At 55.1% G+C, this 18,286-nt stretch overlaps 3 protein-coding genes across 5 annotated transcripts in view; 2 read left to right on the top strand and 1 right to left on the bottom strand.

Annotated features, from left to right (window-relative positions):
• Positions 1-2,471, top strand: ABHD11 (abhydrolase domain containing 11). 3 transcript variants are annotated; one of them, XM_049699733.1, is made up of 6 exons: positions 1-189; positions 343-478; positions 1,159-1,332; positions 1,501-1,671; positions 1,775-1,956; positions 2,179-2,471. In XM_049699733.1, the coding sequence occupies exons 1-6, from the start codon at positions 74-76 to the stop codon at positions 2,309-2,311; spliced, it is 912 nt and encodes a 303-aa protein (XP_049555690.1). In that variant the 5' UTR covers positions 1-73; the 3' UTR covers positions 2,312-2,471. The 3 variants fall into 3 exon arrangements, with proteins under 3 accessions (XP_049555690.1, XP_033282233.1, XP_012388118.1); XM_012532664.3 differs by having other exon boundaries at positions 10-189; positions 2,263-2,471; XM_033426342.2 differs by lacking the exon at positions 1,775-1,956 and having other exon boundaries at positions 8-189.
• Positions 2,425-14,059, bottom strand: LOC117200987 (CREB-regulated transcription coactivator 1-like). The gene is made up of 6 exons (XM_033426800.1): positions 13,865-14,059; positions 12,981-13,058; positions 3,487-3,582; positions 3,066-3,160; positions 2,720-2,840; positions 2,425-2,635 (listed from the first exon to the last, which is right to left on the bottom strand). The coding sequence occupies exons 1-6, from the start codon at positions 14,057-14,059 to the stop codon at positions 2,489-2,491; spliced, it is 732 nt and encodes a 243-aa protein (XP_033282691.1). The 3' UTR covers positions 2,425-2,488.
• The window catches only part of STX1A (syntaxin 1A), a 16,938-nt gene continuing 12,679 nt past the window's right edge, over positions 14,028-18,286 (top strand). The window contains exon 1 of the mRNA XM_004268789.3: positions 14,028-14,136. Coding sequence (XP_004268837.1) covers positions 14,107-14,136 — 30 coding nt within the window. The 5' untranslated portion in view covers positions 14,028-14,106. The remainder of the gene's footprint in view (positions 14,137-18,286) is intronic.

Below are 18,286 nucleotides of genomic sequence, written 5' to 3' on the forward strand. Positions count from 1 at the left end.
AATTGGGCGGGGCTCCGAGCGAGGCGGAGCCGGGGGACAACACGAGGTGCGCGCCGGGAAGGAGAGCCGGGAGATGCTCCGCTGGGCCAGCGCCTGGAGGCTCCCCCATAGGGGCCTCGGCCCCTCCAGTCCCAGCTTCTCCAGAGTGCCTGTCGCACCCAGCAGCAGCCAAGGCGGCACCGAGCCGAGGTCAGTCAAGGGTGTCAGGTGCAAGTTCGTCCTTCGCCCCTCCCCCTCCAGTCCAACCCAGATGGCTCCACTTCCTCCGCTTGGGCCCGCCCTCTCCCAGGCCGCTTCGCCAGCCGGCTCAGACCCTTCCCCTACCCTTGCTCCTCCCGCCAGGCCGGTGCCGCTTTCCTACAGACTTCTGGACGGGGAGGCAACCCGCCCGCCCCTCGTCTTTCTGCATGGGCTCTTCGGCTGCAAAACCAACTTCAACTCCATCGCCAAGGCCCTGGCCCAGCAGACCGGCCGGAGGGTGAGCTTCCGGGAGAGGCGGGGACCCGAGGGAGGTGGGGCCTTGGTGGGCGGGGCCCTAGAGGAGGCCGCGGTGTGGCCAGCTTCTCTGTCCTCAGCGCTGGGAGTGGCAGGTCCTTCTCGGCAGAAATTAAAGAAGAGATTGACCTTCTAAGGCTGGAGGCCCCAGGGCAGACCGAGGCCCTAGATGAACCCCATTCATTCCCTCGTGCTTTCACCCATCCAGTCCTTCATTCGTGTTACAGGTCTAAGTGCTGCACCCTAACCTAGGCTCTGCTGTCAGATGCCTAAGCACCAATACCCTACCCCCTAAGGGGGCCAGACCCTGCTTGTTCACCAGGGATGACAGGGGGCTTTCCACCTCGTCCAGCAGCCCGTCCTGCTGTGCTCCAGCTGTTGCCAATTCTTGGTGTCTGCTTTCTCTGGAGTTGCCACCCAGCTAGGCCATACCTCCAGAGACGTGGTCACACTCCTTGGACCTTCTGGCACAGTGGCTCCAGGTTCGTCATCTGGGCCTCCAAGGTCTGAGAACTGGGCCTTCTCACCTTTCGGGCCCTTCTTCCCCTTCTGGATCTCCCCACCACCCCAGGCTCTCCACCTCCCTCAGCCTGCAGATCTGCCAGGCTTTTGGCTATGCCCTGAGTGTGGATGCCAGAGCTGCCCGCCTCGCCCACTCCCCAGGTGCTGACAGTAGATGCTCGGAACCATGGTGACAGCCCCCACAGCCCAGACATGAGCTACGAGGCCATGAGCCAGGATCTGCAGGACCTCCTGCCCCAGCTGGGCCTAGTGCCCTGCGTCCTCATTGGCCACAGCATGGGAGGCAGGACAGCCATGCTGCTCGCACTTCAGAGGGTGAGCCGTCTCTATCCAGCGCTTCTTCCCATCCACTGTAGACCCTGCGTGCCCAGCAGGCAACCTGGAACTCCAGTGAGCCTTGGATGGCCAAGTTCAGGATCCAGGAACTAGGCCTGAGACCTGCTATGCCTGCCCTAAGGTCCCCAGTCTGATTCTCTCCCACAGCCAGAGCTGGTGGAGCGCTTGATTGCCGTGGACATCAGCCCAGTGGAGAGCCCGTCCAGCTTGAACTTTCCAAACTACGTGGCAGCCATGAGGGCCATAGACATCCCCGATGAGGCGTCCCTCTCTGGTGCCCGAAAACTGGTGGATGAGAAGCTCAGCTGTGTTATCCAGGTAATACACCCAAGCCCCTGTATGGTGTTGTGGGCAAAGGAAGAGTGGCAGCCCCGGGCCTCACAAGGAGTCCCTCCCACCCGCAACTGCTGGACCCCCACAGAGCATAAGTATGCGGCAGTTCCTGCTCACCAACCTGGTGGAGGTGGACGGGCGCTTTATGTGGAGGGTGAACTTGGATGCCTTGGCCCAGCACTTGGACAAGATCTTGAACTTCCCACCACGACGAGAAACCTACTCTGGGCCATCCCTCTTCCTCCTGGGTGGAAACTCTCAATTCGTGCTGTAAGCCAGGCTGGGTGGTGGGAGGGGCATACCTGACTTATCCAGCCCCCAGCCTGGGGAGGGCTGGGGTGTGGGCAGGGGGTGCCTGAAAACCCAGAAACACCACTAGGCAGGTGGACTCACGTGGCTCCCCATCCCTCCCCGCTTGGCCTCCACTTCTCTCCTTCTCTCTCCATCTTCCTACTTTCACCCCCTCTCGGTGGCCTTCTCTCCGGCGGACAGTCCCAGCCACCACCCTGAGATTAGACGGCTCTTCCCTCGGGCCCAGATGCAGACCGTGCCTAACGCTAGCCACTGGGTCCACAGCGACTGCCCGCAGGACTTCATGGCTGCAGTCCGAGACTTCCTGGCCTAAGAAAGGCCAGAAGGGGACACAAAACCCCAGGCTTCAAGGCCCTGCGGGCTGCTCCTTGTTTCTGCACAGAAGGACTCAGGTGGGCACTGAGAGGGCACAAGGATGCGTCGGGGGTGTGTCAGACCTTAAACTTTAATGAATAAAGTTACTCTTCCCAAGGTCTTGGGCTGAGCTCTCTCACCGCCAACGTCCCCACCAACGCAGGGGGAATCTGACCCAGGGGGTCCTGGCAGTTCCAGGGTCCATGGGGGCTCCCAGAGCGCCCCTGGACTCTCTCTGCAGCTGACTCTCGACCTGCTGCCTCACCATCCACTGCATGTCATCCTGGGGGCAGGAGAGCAGGTTCAGGGGCCAGGCTTGTGCCCGTCTGGCCCAGCCCCCTGGGCCCGGCCGGCAGGTCCACCCTACCTCCCAGGCCTCCACCTCCTGCTTCAGTCTCAGCTTCTCCTCCAGAACTTCCAGCAGCTGGGCCTCCACAGCTCGCAACTTGGCTTTGAATATGTCCAGCTCAGCCTCCACTGCCCGTTTCCTGAGGGGGCAGAGAGAGCAGCCTGGGCGTCAGATCCTGCAGATCTGGTTCTGGGCCCTGGGGGTGGACAAGTATGGCCACAGCCCCCGCCTTGTGACAGAGTGGGTATTTGTGTGGCTTTTCTTCCAGGAATGCCTGATGTCCCCCCTTCCCCTCCTGGCAGGACAGAGCCTGAGGGTGAGCCAGCCACCACCCTCCCATCCCCCACAAGCAGCTTCCTCTCACTTGGCAATGGCTTCATCCCGCTCCCGGAGGACCTGGTCCAGCGAGGGCTCTGTCTGGGTGTCCCCCAGCGCTCCAGCCACTTGGGATTCTGGGCTCTGTGGTAGGGTGACAGAGGAGGCAGTAGTGGTTTGCGGCTTGCCTGGATGAGGTGCCCCACTTGGCTTTTCCGCCCTGGCCTTGGCCCTGAGGCTGATGTCAGGAGGGGAAGGGTCTGAGACGTTATGTACCTGCCCCCCAGTGCCCCGGTCTCGTGGGCAGGGGACTGCATCATGCTGAGGGGTTAGTAGGTGTGGCCCCTTCCCACCTAAAGGAAAGCAGAGGGGGCAGGGTGTTTGGACCGCCCCCCTCCACCCCACAAGAGGAAAGGAATTCTCACCTGATCCCCAGGAAAGAGACAAGGTGGCTTCAGAAGGACACTTACCCCTCGAGGGCCCCAGACTGAGAGGGTGGCCTGGTGACTGGGACTCTTGTCAGCAGGGTGGGGCAGGCGGAGGACGTGGCCCTTTGCCCTCCCTTCCTGTCAAGGCACTCCCTGTGAGGCTCCGCCCCGGGTAGGCTGACCATGCCCCTGCCTCCACTCCCGGATCCTGGAACCCTCCAGCCAGACCCAGAGTTTCTTCACCCATTCCTTGTCCAGGCATGCGTGCCCCTCACCTCAAGGGGGCGCACTACTCACATCAGGAGATAAGAAAGGAGTGAGAGCCGGATGACGTCAACGCTGAGAGACAGGTGCCCCAGTCCCCCAAGCATCTTGGAAGCTTGAGTGGCATCACCACACATACAACCATAACCTTAGCTCAGCAGAAAACAGAAGGGCAAAAGTTAAACCGTTCCTGGCAAATGCCTCCTAACACATTGAACCGTCCATCCCCCCTAGCAATATCCTCCAGTATTCCCACAATAGTGTTCATTATTCCTCCAGTATTCCCAACATTCTGATCCTGGAGTGTGGGTGGAGGTGCTGTGCTCTGAGGGGGGGCGGGCAGGGGAAGTCTCAGAATCTCAGTATCCCACACCCCCCCTCGATGTGACCATTGAGAGCACAAGTAACCTCAAACGTGTAAGAGGGCCTCCCCATTGAGAGGCCTTTGCAGCAAGGTTCCATCTTGGGGATTAGACCCTCAACCCCACTCTAAATAGTACATACTTCCTCCAAGACCCCCCAGGAAGCTCCCTGCAGACATGACTCCTGGTTTGTCTGGGTCCCACTCAACCAGGTGCACCTCTAACAGCCAGACTCCAGTTTCTTTGGTTGAACCCAGGTGAAGAGGTGGAATTGAGCTGTACCCCCAAAAACCCCTTTTGTGGAGGAGATTCATTCATTGTGTTTCTGGAGGCTGCTGTATGTCATGATCCAGACAGGACCTCTGCTCTCGGATCTCTGGGGCTAGCAGGGATGAAGCACAGATATAGTCAGAAAAGGTTGTCAGGGAGTCCAGGGACAGTGGGAGCACAAAGACCCCTCACATCCAGTCACGGGGGTTCCACAGGAGCTTGTCCAATAATGAATCCCGCAGGCCAGCAGGAGTCAGCCAGAAAGGTCTAACACTCATGCCAGGCATTTCTTTTATCTTAACTTTTTACATTGAAGCAATTTCAAACTGCTCTTCAATGTCAAAATATATATTTATATATATATATATCCTTTTAGGGTTAAAAAAACTAATATGGTATCAAACATCGCACCCAGTTGTCACATCTCTCTGGTCTCCCTCAATTTAGAACAATTTGCAGCCTTTCTTTGAATTTTGACCTTGACATGTTTGAAAATTACAGGGAACTTATTTTGTAGACTGTCCTTCAATTTGGGTTTGTCCATTTCTTTCTCACAATTAGACCACTGTTATATATTTTGGGAAGAAATATCACAAAAACGATGCTGTGCTTTTTTTTTTTTTTTTTTTTTTTTTGGCCATGCTGCACAGCTTGCGGGATCTTAGTTCCCTGACCAGGGATTGAACCCAGGCCATGGCAGTGAAAGCGCTGAGTCCTAATCACTGGACCGCCAGAGAACTCCTGATGCTGTGTTCTTGTATTCAGTATCATTTGGAACCATGACGCCTGGTGCTGGTAATGTTGATCACTTGATCATAATTAGTAGGTATTGGGGAAGGGAGGTACTTTAAGACTATGAAACACCCTTTTCTTCATCCCACTTTCACCCATAGGTTTCAGCATCCATTGATGTTTCTTGCCTGAATTAATTATTAATACAATGGTTTGCAAATGGTGATTTTCCAATTTTATCATTTCTTCTACATTTATTAGTTGGCCTTCTATTATAAAAAACTTTTTCTTCACCCCCATTTATTTATTCATTTACTTATTTATCAGATGAACTTGTGATTTCCTATTTTATTCCATAGGTTATAATCCATTCCTATCATTTATTTTGATGCTTAAATTGTCCCAGGATTGGTCAGCGGGTGCCCCTTGCTGACCTCTTGTCATTTTGATGTGTCGCATCATTCTTTGGACACATCCATTCTTTTCTGGCTCAATAAGATATTCCAGGTTCATCTTGTTTTTCCCTGCCCCAGCCCTAGAATTAGCCATTTCAACAAGAATACCTGTTTCTTTTTGCTGGAGAATAATATTTAGAAACCGAGATCTGGGTGTTAGTTGTGCTCAATGCAATTAGGGTAACCTCTACTGCCAGGCCCGCTCAGTAGACACATGTTTATATACACACATAAACATACACATTTATACCTATGTTTATTCCTTTATCTGTGTGATGGTTAATTTTATATGCCAACCTTACTGAGCTGCTGGATGCCCAGATACCTGGTTAAATATTACCTCTGGGTGTGTCTGTGAGGGTGTTTCCAGAAGAGGTTAGCATTTGACTTGGTGGCCTGGGTAAAGCAGGTGGCCCTCCCTGATGTGGGCGGGTATCATCCAATTCATTGAGGGCCTGAATAGAACAAAAAGGCAGAGCGAGGTTGAATTCTCTCTTGCAGACTGTTGAGCTAGACTTGGTCTTCTCCTGCCCTTGAACTGGTACTTGCACCATTATAGCTCCCTGGTTCTCAGGCCTTCTGTCTGAGTCCGGAACTCCACCACCCTGCTTTCCAAGTCTCCAGCTTGCAGACAGCAGATTGTGAGACTTCTCAGCCTCCATAATTGCGTGAGTCAATCCCTCATAATAAGTCTCTTTCTCTATATTTATCCTATTGGTTCTGGTTCTCCGAAAACCCAAACTAATACAACTTCCATATATTGAAAAATAGTTTCCATTCAGACCTTAAATTCCAATGGCACAGGGTTCATCCTAGCTTTCCCCCTTTCCAGATTTTTACTGCCTTTTCCCCAATTGTCTTCAATATATTTTATAATTTGTTCAGTCTCCCTGTAGGTAGCTAATCCTCTGAGACAACAGGCTGCCCCTGACTTAGATGCCCTCCTTACATGGGGGTGGGTCTGGCAGGGCTGCCTTCCCATCCCACACCAGTGCCATCTGCATGCATGGTCCTGGCTGCCACTGGGCTATCAAACATTTCTAAGACTTTTATATTCGTTCATTCTACAGATATTTATTGAGCACCTACTATGCTTCAGGCATGTTTCCAAGTGACAGACATAAAACAAGAAGATAGACAAAGTTCCCTGACCACCGGAGCTCACATTCTAGGGAAGGGAGATAGACAATAAACAATAAATAAATGAGTATACCAGATGGTAAGAAGTGCTGTGAAGAAAAAGAAAGCAGGGCAAGAGAATGATAAAAGACTAGGAGATTGCTATTTTATATAATTCTGTACTATCCTAGGGAGATCACAAATACTAACCTACCACTGAGATGAAAGATAACCGTTCTCATGACTTGGAATAATTTTTCCAGCAACAGCATCATTCATGGATTCAAAAAGCTCTGGGTTCCCCTGATGGTTCAGTGATTAAGATTCCACACTTCCACCTCAGGGGGCACGGGTTCAATCCCTGGTCGGGGAAGTTGCACATGCCATGCAGTGCAGCCAAAAAAAAAAAAAGAGTTCTGTATTTCCAAGCACAAGTGAAGATGACACATTCGAGAAAACTGTATTAGGGAACTCAAAGGAGGTGCTAGGGATGACACATGACATGACAATGAGAAGCAGAAATACAAGTGAAGGGTTTGAATGAACTTTCACAAACCGTGAGCGTGGAAAAGAATTGTTTTGAAATAAAGTTATTTGTAAATATATGTGATTTAAAGTATTTCCATTTTAAATGTTTTCACTAAATATTACTAGGGAGCCGCTTATTTCATTTGCACCCCTAAATGTTTTAGACTATTGAGCCAAATTTCTTTCTTAAAAATCTTCTCATTGGGAAAAGGAGGGCAATGTATTCAGGCATATAGTCAATTCCATCACAAATACCTTAAATATCACACACTGAGCAGTGAGACTCATTCCCCAGCTGCCTACTGCCCGTATCTCCCTCCTCTGCTGCACCCCCAGGATGGCTGAGCCCAGGCCTCAAGACTGAGCTAGAAGATGGTGGGCTGGGGTTAGGGAGTCTGGAAGGGGGAAGGAGAGCTGCCTGCTGGGCAGGGCTGGACTTTGTGGTCAAAACAGCTTGGATTTGCAGGGCTAGGTGGCTTACAAACCATGTCACCCAACCTTCAGTACCTGGTTTGTGTTTACCTCTCTGAGCCTCATCGTCCTCATCTGTGAAATGGAACTAAAGGAGGGCCTTCCTGATAGGGTCACAGTAAGAGTGACCCTTACACAATGGCCAGCACTTTGTACAATAATGGGCCAGGGCCAGACTTCCCAGGGGAGGAGAAAGAGGGAGTAAATCTGCCAGAAAGCAGCAGAAAAGCCACAACAGGAGAACATCAACAACACACACACACGCACGCACGCACGCACACACACACACACGGACACGCACTCTCCCCAGCCTCGGAGCCTGGGTTGGCTGGCCCTTCCTGCTCTGAGCCCCTCACAACTCTGCCCCGGGGACAGAATTCCTGAATTCTACACAAGCTGCCTCCCCTTCCGCCTCCAGACCCCGAAAGCCCATATACTTCCACATCATTGTCTTGTCACTGTCAGGGTGTCTCTCACACCAGCCCGGGAGTTTCTGGAGGACAGGTAGTGACTGTCATCATCCCGACCTGGGCACACAGGTGCTCAGCCGTGAGGGCGTGGGCAAGGCAACACCGGCCTTGCCCAGCAGGTGGCAGCAGTTCCCAATATTAGGGATCCCCACTCCCACCCTCCCCGCTGTTGGGATGGAAACCCCAAACTGTGCTGGGGCGAGGATGCTCCCAGACGCCCAGCCTTTCCTTCAGTGCTCCTTTATAGGAACACGCCTCATTCAAGCATCCAAGTGTTTACAGCTCAGTCTGCAAACACACTTTCTGTGCCAGCCCTGGGGAATCGACAAGAACGTGACCCCGTTCCTTCCCTTTATGTGTCCCCATCTAATGAGGGGACAGACACTTAACACACACTATATGCACACAGGACGATAGTGCTATAGTCGGGATAAATACAGGCCTTTGTGGGACCACGCAGAAGGAGTCCAAAGCTCATTCTTGGGTGGTCAGAGACAAATTCTTGGAGGAGGTGATGTCTAGCGGGGAAGGACTAGAAGTCATTGGCCAGCTGCATGGGGAGGAGGAGAAAAGAGGGAGGAGAGGGCCCCAGGCATGTGCAGGTCAGGCGTTAAGGCTGCTCACAGGGTGGGAGGGAAGGTGGCCTCCAAGAAGAGAGGCAGGGCCAGACCACAAAGGACCTGGAAAGCTATATTGTGGTACCAGCATTTCCCCGCTCCTCAAGGAAAAAAGGAAACCTGAACAAGTAGAGGGGTGCAGAATGCCAGTGTTGGGGCACAGTGATGCCCCTTTAACGAGAGTGGGGAGAGGGCTCTACAGAACATTGCTCTGGACTGAATCTCCATCAATTAACCACATTAAAGAATGGGAGTGATGTGTGTTGTGGGGACTGCCTGGTTCCCACAGGGACGAAGCCCTGCTCTCTCACTGTCCATGTCCTTGTTCACAGCTTTGCCCCAGAATGCCCTTCCCCCATTCTCCACCTGGTCACCTCCTACTCATCCTTTAAGCCCCAAGTCAAATACCCCACGTCTGCAAAGTGGTCCCTGATCCCAGGGAGGTGGCTGCTCGGGTACTCATTGGCGCCTTGTGCAGCAGCTTCTCCTTTAGCTCCTGCCATGGTTCTAGGTCCTCTGTCTCTGGCCATCCTTCACCTGTCAGTTTCATCTTCAGCCCTTCACCTTCTTCCATAGACACAGACACACACCCACAGACACACACATATGCACATACTTCCCTAGACTGTGGCCCACAACTTCCATTTCCACCCCAAGCCAGGCTCCTTCTGCCTTCCAAGTCTCCAGCCTGTGTGCCACACTAACTCCTCATTGACTGTCTGCCTGTCTCCTCTGGATGTCAGGGCAGAAACCTTAAATAGTACACATCCTGGTCAAACCCCTCTCCCAGGTGCCAGTTCTGTGCTTATCGGCATGTGGTCAGTCACAGGGCCTGTGGCTTCTAGTTCATAATATCTGTCACTGTTTTGTTTTGTTTTAAAGTTATTTATGTGTTTGTTGTTTTTTTTTGGCTGCGTTGGGTCTTCGTTGCTGCGCATGGGCTTTCCTTTTAGTTGCAACGAGCGGGGGCTACTCTTTGTTGCTGTGCGCAGGCCTCTCATTGCAGTGGCTTCTCTTGTTGCGGAGCACGGGCTCTAGGCGCGTGGGCTTCAGTAGTTGTGGCATGTGGGCTCAGTAGTTGTGGCTCGCGGGCTCTAGAGCACAGTCTCAGTAGTTGTGGTACACAGGCTTAGTTGCTCCACGGCATGTGGGATCTTCCCGGACCAGGGCTCGAACCCGCATCCCCTGCATTGGCAGGCGGATTCTTAACCACTGCCACCAGGGAAGCCTCTGTCACTGTTTTAATGTTTTACAACAAACATATTCTTTGCATAATTGAAATAAAGTGTAGTCGTATTAAATCTCTCTCTCTCTCTCTCTCTTTTTTCTTGGCCACATGGCTTGCGGGATCTGAGTTCCCTGACCAGGGATCGAACCCGTGCCCCCTGCAGTGGAAGCACGGAGTCCTAACTATAGCTACTGGACTACCAGAGAATTCCCTTAAATAAATCTCTTGAATGCCTTTGACCCTTCTCTCCAGCCGATGGGTCCTGCTCTTGTTCACACAGTCCCAGTCTCTCTCCTGGACAACGCAGCAGCCTTCCAGCTGGCCTCCATGCTGCTATAGATGAGCCTCTTCCCTTGCTTTAAGACCATCTATGGTGGCCTCTTCCAGCCTGGACCTCTCCCACAAGTTCCAGATTCCTATGGGCAGTGGCCTACTTGCCCTCCCTGGTGGGATGTCTAATGGGCCACTCAAACTTAAGGGTCCAAACCCCGAATCCTATTACCACCTGCCACCCACCTGCCACCTGCTCCTTCTCTAGTTTTTCCTCCATCTTTGCAAATGGCAACACCATCTTTCCATGTATTCAGGGCAAAAAACTTGACTCCAGGCATCCTTGATGCCTCTCTTTCTCTCAGTTGGCTCTACCTTTAAGATGTATCCAGGGGAGCTCCCTGGTGGTCCAGTAGTTAGGGCTCGGCGCTTTTACTGCTGTGGCCCAAGTTCAATCCCTGGTTGGGGAACTAAGATCCTGCAAGCCACATGGCACAGCCAAAAAATAAAATAAAATAAAATAAATAAAAATAAAATGTATCCAGGATGTGACCACTTCTCATCACCACCATTGTATCACCTTTGGCCCAGCTGCCTGCGTGATCACAACAACTTCCTAAATATGTCCCTGCTTCCTCCCGTGTCCCCTTCCGTCTGTTCTCCACTCAGCAATCAGAGCAATCCTGCTGAAGCCCAAGATGGATCAGGTACCTTCTCTCTTCAAAACCCTCTGGGGGCTCCCATCACCCTCAGAATCAAAGCCAAGGGACACACAGTCAATTCCAACGCCCTTCCCTCGAGTCCTCTGACTTCACCTCCTTGGAGCTCTTCTTCACCCACCACACTCCAGGCATCCTCACCTCCTTGCTGTCTCTCCGATATGCTAGGCACACTCCCTGCTCCTGGTCATTGCACTTGATGTTTCCTCTGCCCAGAATGCTCCTCCCCCAGAGACCTACATGCCTCACTCCCTCACCTCCTTTATTTATTTATTTAGAAAAAAAAGGTTTTTTTAATTTATTTTATTTTGGGCTGCGTTGGGTCTTCATTGCTGTGCGCGGGCTTTCTCTAGTTGGGGCGAGTGGCGGTTACTCTTCACTGCCATGCGCGGGCTTCTCATTGCGGTGGCTTCTCTTGTTGCGGAGCACAGGCTCCAGGCGCGCGGGCTTCAGTAGTTGTGGCATGCGGGCTCTAGAGCGCAGGCTCAGTAGTTGTGGTGCACGGGCTTAGTTGCTCCGTGGCATGTGGGATCTTCCTGGACCAGGGCTCGAACCCATGTCCCCTGCATTGGCAGGTGGATTCTTAACCACTGCACCACCAGGGAAGCCCCCCTCACCTCCTTTATTATTATTATTTTTTTTTTTTGCGGTACGCGGGCCTGTCACTGCTGTGGTCTCTCCCGTTGCGGAGCACAGGCTCCGGACGCGCAGGCTCAGCGGCCATGGCTCACGGGCCCAGCCGCTCCGCGGCATGCAGAATCCTCCCGGACCGGGGCACAAACCCACGTCCCCTGCACCGGCAGGCGGACTCTCAACCACTGCGCCACCAGGGCAGCCCTACCCCCTCACCTGCTTTAAATATGTACTCAAGTGGCACCTTCTCAGCAAGGCCCTCCTTGACCACCTGATTTAAAGCTGGAATCCTGCCTCAAACCTGGCACCCGACTCCTTCTGTCCTGCTTTATCTTCTTCATAATATATTATCACCGTCATGTATGTTATTTTCTTGTTTGTCATCTCTCTCCTCTACTAGAACCCATGGAGGGCAAGGACTTTGGTTTTCTGCCATGTCCCTAATGTCTAGAATAGTCAGCACATAGTAGATGCTTTTTGATTAAGGGAATGAAAGTCGGACCCTTGATTGCCTCCCCCCTTGTCTTCACAATGAAGTTTAACGTTCAAGGTCTCCCTCACTGGACTCATCTCCCACCCACGCTCATCCCCATACCTGAGCACTGCAGCAGGCTCCTGAGGTTCTCCAGTTGCTCTCCACCCTCACCCCAGCGTCTGGGCACACTCCTTCTGTCTAGAATGCCTGCACCACTGCCTGCTGCAATGCCACTCCTTCAATATCCAGCTTGAATGTCACCGGCTCTGGGAAGCCACCCTGAATCCTTCACATATTGAAACCATGTCTGTCTCTCCCACCACTCTAGGAGCACCTTAAGTGCAGAACAGTATCCCCAGAACGTGCATTCCCAGGTAATGTTTGATGAATGAATGAATGAATGAGAGTAAGACCTGTATCAGAAAGGCAGTTTAAGTTGAAGGGCACACATTCATTCTCTATTCATTTTTCACGCTACCATTTAATATTCATCTCAATAAGTGATGCTTGGCATGACACCAGGATTCTCTAAGGGCAGCAGCTGTGTCTCCCCTTCCTGCCCTCTCCCCACAGGGCCAGACACTGGGCTCTGGGGCTGCACCCATGACTCACCCCACTGAGTCACCCTGCACAGAGGAAAGTACTCTGAACCAGGAATCAGCAGCTTCCCTGCCACCTGTTCCCTGTAACCCTGGGCAAGTCCCTCTAGCAGGTGAGTTCTGGTCTCGCATCTGTCAAATGGGGCACCACCAACACTTGCTCTGTGGGACACTCAAGGTTGAGGTCTGGACAAGTGGAAGGGATGTGGCTGCCTCTCGTGCTAGGCTACGTCTGAGCTAGTCTTGGACCAGACTTTCCTGGGAAGGAGGGATGGCTGGAACAGTGTCTCCAGCCTGTCTGCCAGCCAGCTAACCTGTGCCCACAGTCTCGGAGAACTGCTGGGCCTGGACATACTGGTCAGCAGGGGGCTGGCCCAGCTCCAGAGCAACACCTTGGCAGCCCTGAGGAAGGGAAGGGGGAGTGCTTGGCTTGAGGTCAGAGCATCTGGGCCAGGGCACAGAGGGGGCAGCTGGGGGTGTGTGTGTGTGGCTGCCGCTCAACAAGATGCTGGCAGGGACCAGAAAAGAAGCATCTGCTACTGACTAGCCCCCAGCCACCACCCCTCCACAGTATTGAGAAGACCTTCCCATTAGTCCAGAGGAGCTCAGCCCCTGCTTAGCTACTCCCAGCTTCTAGCTAGGAAGTAGGATCTCAGGCCCGGGGCTGGGATGCAGGACTGGGACTACAGGGAAAGGGGAAAGAGATGGGGCTATAACTTAGATCACCTTCCCCCAAAATAGAGGGGTGCCTGCATCTTGCTGGGAGTGGAAACTAAAGGAAAAGTGGTGGTCACTCAGCATCAGACTGTGAACTGAGGAATCCTGGGGAAAGAAGGGGCCAGAGCCTGAGTGTGGATGAGACGCTGGGAGAAGGCAGGAAGGGTAGGGGCTCAAAGGCTGGAACTCTAGAGGGTTTTGGCTCGAGGAGGCTTTTGGAGGGGGATGCTGGAGGTCCCAAGGCAATAAAATTAAGGAGGGAGGTGGGGTCTAACCTCTAGCAAATCCCCGGGGATATGAGGGGCCCTGGGGGTGAAGAGCCAGGGTCCAGAAGGAGGGATGCTGAGCGGCTGAGTCGAGGGATGGGAGGAGGGAGGACGGAGTTGGGACGGGAGGGAGCAGAGACTCTGGGAACCGACCCCAGGCAGGGATCAGGCGGGCGTCGAGAACGCAGGGGGATGAGGTCCCTGGGCTGTGACCCTTCGGAGGACCTGATTGGGTGTGGGGGAGGGTGGGCAGTGGGAGCGGGGAGCCAGAGTCCCAGAATTGGGCTCTAGGCTGGGACCCGCCAGGGCGGGGCGGGCGAGGGGCGGGGCCGGGCTAGGGGCTGGGGGCTGGGCCGGGGTCCCGGGGGCCGGGGCGGGGCCGGGCTGGCGCTGCGCAGCCGCGGGGCGGCCGCCGCGCATGCGGGGCTCACAGGGCTGCAGCCGGTGCCGCTGCCACTCCCGGGAGCATGAAGGACCGAACACAGGAGCTCCGCACGGTGAGTCCGGCCCCTGCGCGGCGCCCCTCGCCGCCCGTGCCCAGCGGCCGGGCAGCTCCCCGACCACCTCTGGCGACCTCTGGGGCGGTAGTCCCTGCGTCCCTGGCCAGGGTAGGAGGGAGCAGTGCCGAGCCGGGGACCCCCATTCGGGTCCCGCCCCTTGGACCCACTGGGGTCACGGGCTCGCGTGAGCTCGGCTCCGATGGTTCGCGGACTGACGACTGGAGCCCGGAGTCCTGGATAAACTTTTCGGCGCCCCCTTCTTTTCGGGGGTCGAAGGGGTATTCTGGAATATCGGTGGCGGGACCGAAGCCCGACCTCTCGCTCGCCCCGCGGAGCAGGTTCCGACTCTCTCTCCCCACGGTGCCTCATCACTGACCCTTCTGCCCTTCCTCTGGTTTAGACAGACGGCGGGACCGGTGGGAAGGGGCCGCGGGCGGTCTGCTGTCCAGAGCCCCGCTGCAGGGCGCGCTGCGGAAACGGGGCGGTCGGGTGTGGCCGGGCTCCTCCGTTGGGCGCTGTCTCGCGGGGCGACCGCCGCCCCCATCACCTTCCATCACCTGTAGCTCTCGTCACCTGTGGCTCCCCACCCGGTGGCGATCGGCATCTGCTGCCCGCCCTGGTCCGGGAGGGGTCAGACCCGCTCCCGGTCCACATTCCTGGCTTCCGGGCAGCCCGGGCCGGCGTATCCAGACCCTTCCGGGGTTCCCTGGTCGGATTCCTACCTGAACCTATTTTTCCACCTGTGTTTCGGGGGGCCCCTGGGGTGTGGCTTCTGGGGCGGGGTTCCGGTGGGGGAAGTAGAAGGATGCGCAAAGGTTCTGAGTCGGAGCCCGCCCTCTCCCAGCCCAGACAGAGACCCCTGCCGCCTGCTCCTCCTCGTCAAGGCCCCCCTCCCCTGGCCTCTGCTGTTAACCAGGGTGTTCGCACCTCTCCCTTTAAAGATGGCAATCTTGGGGTGGGGGGGGCTGGGGGGGACAGAGAAGGAAGGGAAGCCTGCCTGTGGGGAGAGGGGCATCAGGGCTCTAGACCCAGTTGAGGCTCCTCTGATGCCCCGACTGACCCCCCCACCCCCGTACTGTCAGGCCCCCACCTGCTGATCTCTGTGGCAGGGGCGGGGCTAGCTCAGTGTCTCCCCAGAACACTTCCCGTGCTACCCACCTTAGAGCCAGAGACCTGGGTCCCCTTATATGGAAAGTTCCAAGGGTCCTTTGGACTTTTGATCCCATGGCTTGTCCTCTCTGCCCATAGGTTCCCTGCATTTGTGCCTGGGTCTCGCACCCGTTGTACCAGTCTTGTCTCCTGGGCAGCATGGGGCTGGAACCTGTGCTCTCCTGCCTCCGTGTCCCCCTTGCTCTGGCTGCCAGCCCCCACTCTCCTGTCAGACCTGTGTTATTCCTGGCTGAGTGCCCAGACCCAGGAGTAAACCCCACGAGGTTTCAAAGGAAGAAGATGGTCCCTCATGTCGTGTATGGTATCTAAACTCTTCCCCCGCCAGCCCTTGTGGTTGCCCTCAAGTTTCCTGTGCTTGGTTGAGTCAGAAGGAGTGTGGTTATCTCGGTGATGAATGGCTGTGTGGTGCATTTGCTGGTGTTTGGGTGCCTGGTGGGTCAGGGGAGGGTGTATGTGGGAACCAGGTGATCAGGGAGAGCACAATCCTTTCCATCTGACATCCTCTGACTCATCAGCTTCATTCCCTCTGCTGAAGGGAAAACTGAGGCACAAAAGAGATGTGGCTGGCCTGGAAGGTGAAGTGGGATGGTAGAAAGGGGCTTCACCTAGTCCTAAAAATGGTCACACTCAGACCTGGCTGAGACCTAAGGCCTAAGAGATCTTGGGCTGTAGGAAGCTTGAAGCCAGCTCTTTGCTCTGGTGTGTCTGTGATTCCCCCCTTCCCCCCAGCCAGCACACATACATGCACACACACTAGCCAGAGTGGTCTTTAGGTGGTGAGGCCTGGCTTCTCTGAAAGTAAACTGAGTCTTCCTCTCCAGACAGGCCCCCAGTCCAGGCATTCAGCGCCCATGAAGGCTGCTGTACTCATGGCTGGGTGGCTCTGCCCCTTGGGGGTTTCTAGCAGCCTTGAGGGTCCGCTGGCAGGAGCCCACACTGGGTGGGGTGGAACCATTAGTATGGGGCACTGCCATTCCCCCAGGTCTCCCTCTGGGCTGCATAGATTCCTATCTATGAAGCGGAGGTAGGAAAACCTAGAACCCAGTTTCTCAGGGCAAGAGGGGTGGTCACAGGTCTCCTGACTCTGACTCCATATTTGCGGGAGACCTTGAACCCCAGGAGCCAGAACCCCCAGGAACTGAGACTCCAGTGCTAGCTGGGCTGGACAGAGGGTGGCGCTTGGGACAGCCACTTGCACCACAGCCAGCCTCCCTCCCTCCTCCTCCCCCCTCCTCCTCCTTCCCCACCACATTTGGAAGGAAGGCGAAGGGAGCTTATTTATAAAAGTCACACTTGGGGAAGGAGCTAGCACGTTTCCTCAGCGCTGCAAGCCAGGCCCAGCCCTCCAGCCTTCTCCAGCCCTCATCTCTCGTGGAGCTGATCCTCTCATGCAGAGGGAGAATGAAGGGGTCCTCGTGGGCTGGTGTGGGGACCTGAATGCTCTCCACAGCCCTCAGAGAGCAGAAGGGCAGCCTGGAGGCCTAGGACGGGTGAAGACCTGGGTCACCAGAGTATACCGGGGAGACTTTGGGGACAAGGTGTCCCCAGGCAGCCCCGCCTGGCCTGCAGCTGCCTCCTTCCCCCAGTTCAGAGGCCTCCCTGGTTTTCTTTCCGAGAACTCCTTGGAGCCGACCCACCCCCCCCTGGGCCCAGAATGGTGTTTATCTACATTCTGGGCCATGTGAGACACAGGGGCGCCTGCGACAGTAAAGAGGAGGGAGAATGGGGTAGCCAGACCCAGGAAGAACCTTCCTGGAAGGAGAAGACTTGGGATGGCCCAGAAGGAGGAGTTGGATTTGAATGGGAGGAGGGAGTGTGGTCCAAAAGAAGGGACCAGTGTGAGTAAAGGCAGAGGGGCTAGGATGCCCAACCCAGAGAATGGTGGGTGCGCCTGACATCTGGTCTAGAGCAGGGCCCAGCTCACCGGGGCAGCACTCTGCTGACCGGTTCCCTTTTTCTCTCTCACTGCTGGGAAGAGACTGGGGGTTCCCGGGGCAACAGCAGGCAGGTTGGTGCCTTAACCTCTCCATGCTCATTTGTCTGTACAGTGGAGCCAACCGGCTTTGCCCTGCAGAGCAGAAGAAATGGGAGTGTAAGAATAGACCCAGGCTAGGGGCCCTCTCCTTCCTTCGTTCCCTCTGATCACCTCCTTGGAGTTTCCCCACAAAAAAAAAACCCAGTGGATTTGGGTACGTGTTCATCTGCGGTACAGATGGCCTCCAGGAACTATCTAGTCCAACCTGCTATTTTACAAATGGAAAACTGAGGTCAGAAAGGGCCAGGAGTTTATCCAAGGTCACACAGCACCTGGAGGGAGGCAGAGCTCAGCCCCTCCCCACAGCCCGAAGCTGCCTCCCTGAGCTGCTCTGGGGCCCTGCTAAGGGGTAGACCTGGCTGAGGGCAGGGATCTGGGGGAGGGGGAGGTTTGCAGGATGGGGAAAGGAGGAAGGGGTCAGAAAGGAGAGCCCTCTCTTTCTGGAGACCCAGCTCGGCCTCTCGCACACCCCTGACTCAGCTCTGGGCCTCTCTGCTTTAGTAATACCGGCTTTGATTAGTCATTAAAAAGAACAAGGGGAAAAAAAAATAGCCCTCGAGACAGACAACAGCAACTCCTGCTCCAGCAGGAATGAATCAAGCCTGCCTGCCAGCCTGCCACCATCCCCCAGGACGCCCCAGAGGCTGCCTGGCCTCCGCACCCCTTGGAGGATTCACACTCTTACTTCCAGGAGGGTATCCTGGAATCCTGGAGCCTCTGCTTGGAGAGACCACCAGGGCTGCATGCGTGGTGGTTCTAGTGGGATATTCTCTCCCCTGTTGCAGCAGGTCCCTGTGGTGGGGCAGTGCTTTCTCACTCCCGCACCGATTTTCCTTTCTGATTGCTCAGGCCGGAGGTGAGGATGCTAGAGCCGAGACGGCCAGCCGGCCAGAGAGGAGTGAGACCAGACCAGTGGTTCTCCATCCTGGGGGGGCTTAAAAA

This window comes from Orcinus orca, chromosome 16, assembly GCF_937001465.1.
Source record: "Orcinus orca chromosome 16, mOrcOrc1.1, whole genome shotgun sequence".
In the NCBI taxonomy this organism is placed as follows: domain Eukaryota; kingdom Metazoa; phylum Chordata; class Mammalia; order Artiodactyla; family Delphinidae; genus Orcinus; species Orcinus orca.

What these genes read in the sequence shown, in the direction of transcription:
- LOC117200987 (XM_033426800.1), bottom strand. Translation starts at nt 14,059, where the DNA reads ATGCGCGGCGGCCGCCCCGCGGCTGCGCAGCGCCAGCCCGGCCCCGCC. An exon ending in CCTCCCCCACACCCAATCAG is followed by an intron (nt 13,059 to 13,864) that starts GTCCTCCGAAGG and finishes TCCCTTCCTCAG; the next exon opens with GGCTGCCAAGGTGTTGCTCT. An exon ending in AGGAGGTGGAGGCCTGGGAG is followed by an intron (nt 2,636 to 2,719) that starts GTAGGGTGGACC and finishes TCCTGCCCCCAG; the next exon opens with GATGACATGCAGTGGATGGT.
- ABHD11 (XM_049699733.1), top strand. Translation starts at nt 74, where the DNA reads ATGCTCCGCTGGGCCAGCGCCTGGAGGCTCCCCCATAGGGGCCTCGGC. An exon ending in CCCAGCAGACCGGCCGGAGG is followed by an intron (nt 479 to 1,158) that starts GTGAGCTTCCGG and finishes CCCACTCCCCAG; the next exon opens with GTGCTGACAGTAGATGCTCG. An exon ending in AGCTCAGCTGTGTTATCCAG is followed by an intron (nt 1,672 to 1,774) that starts GTAATACACCCA and finishes GGACCCCCACAG; the next exon opens with AGCATAAGTATGCGGCAGTT.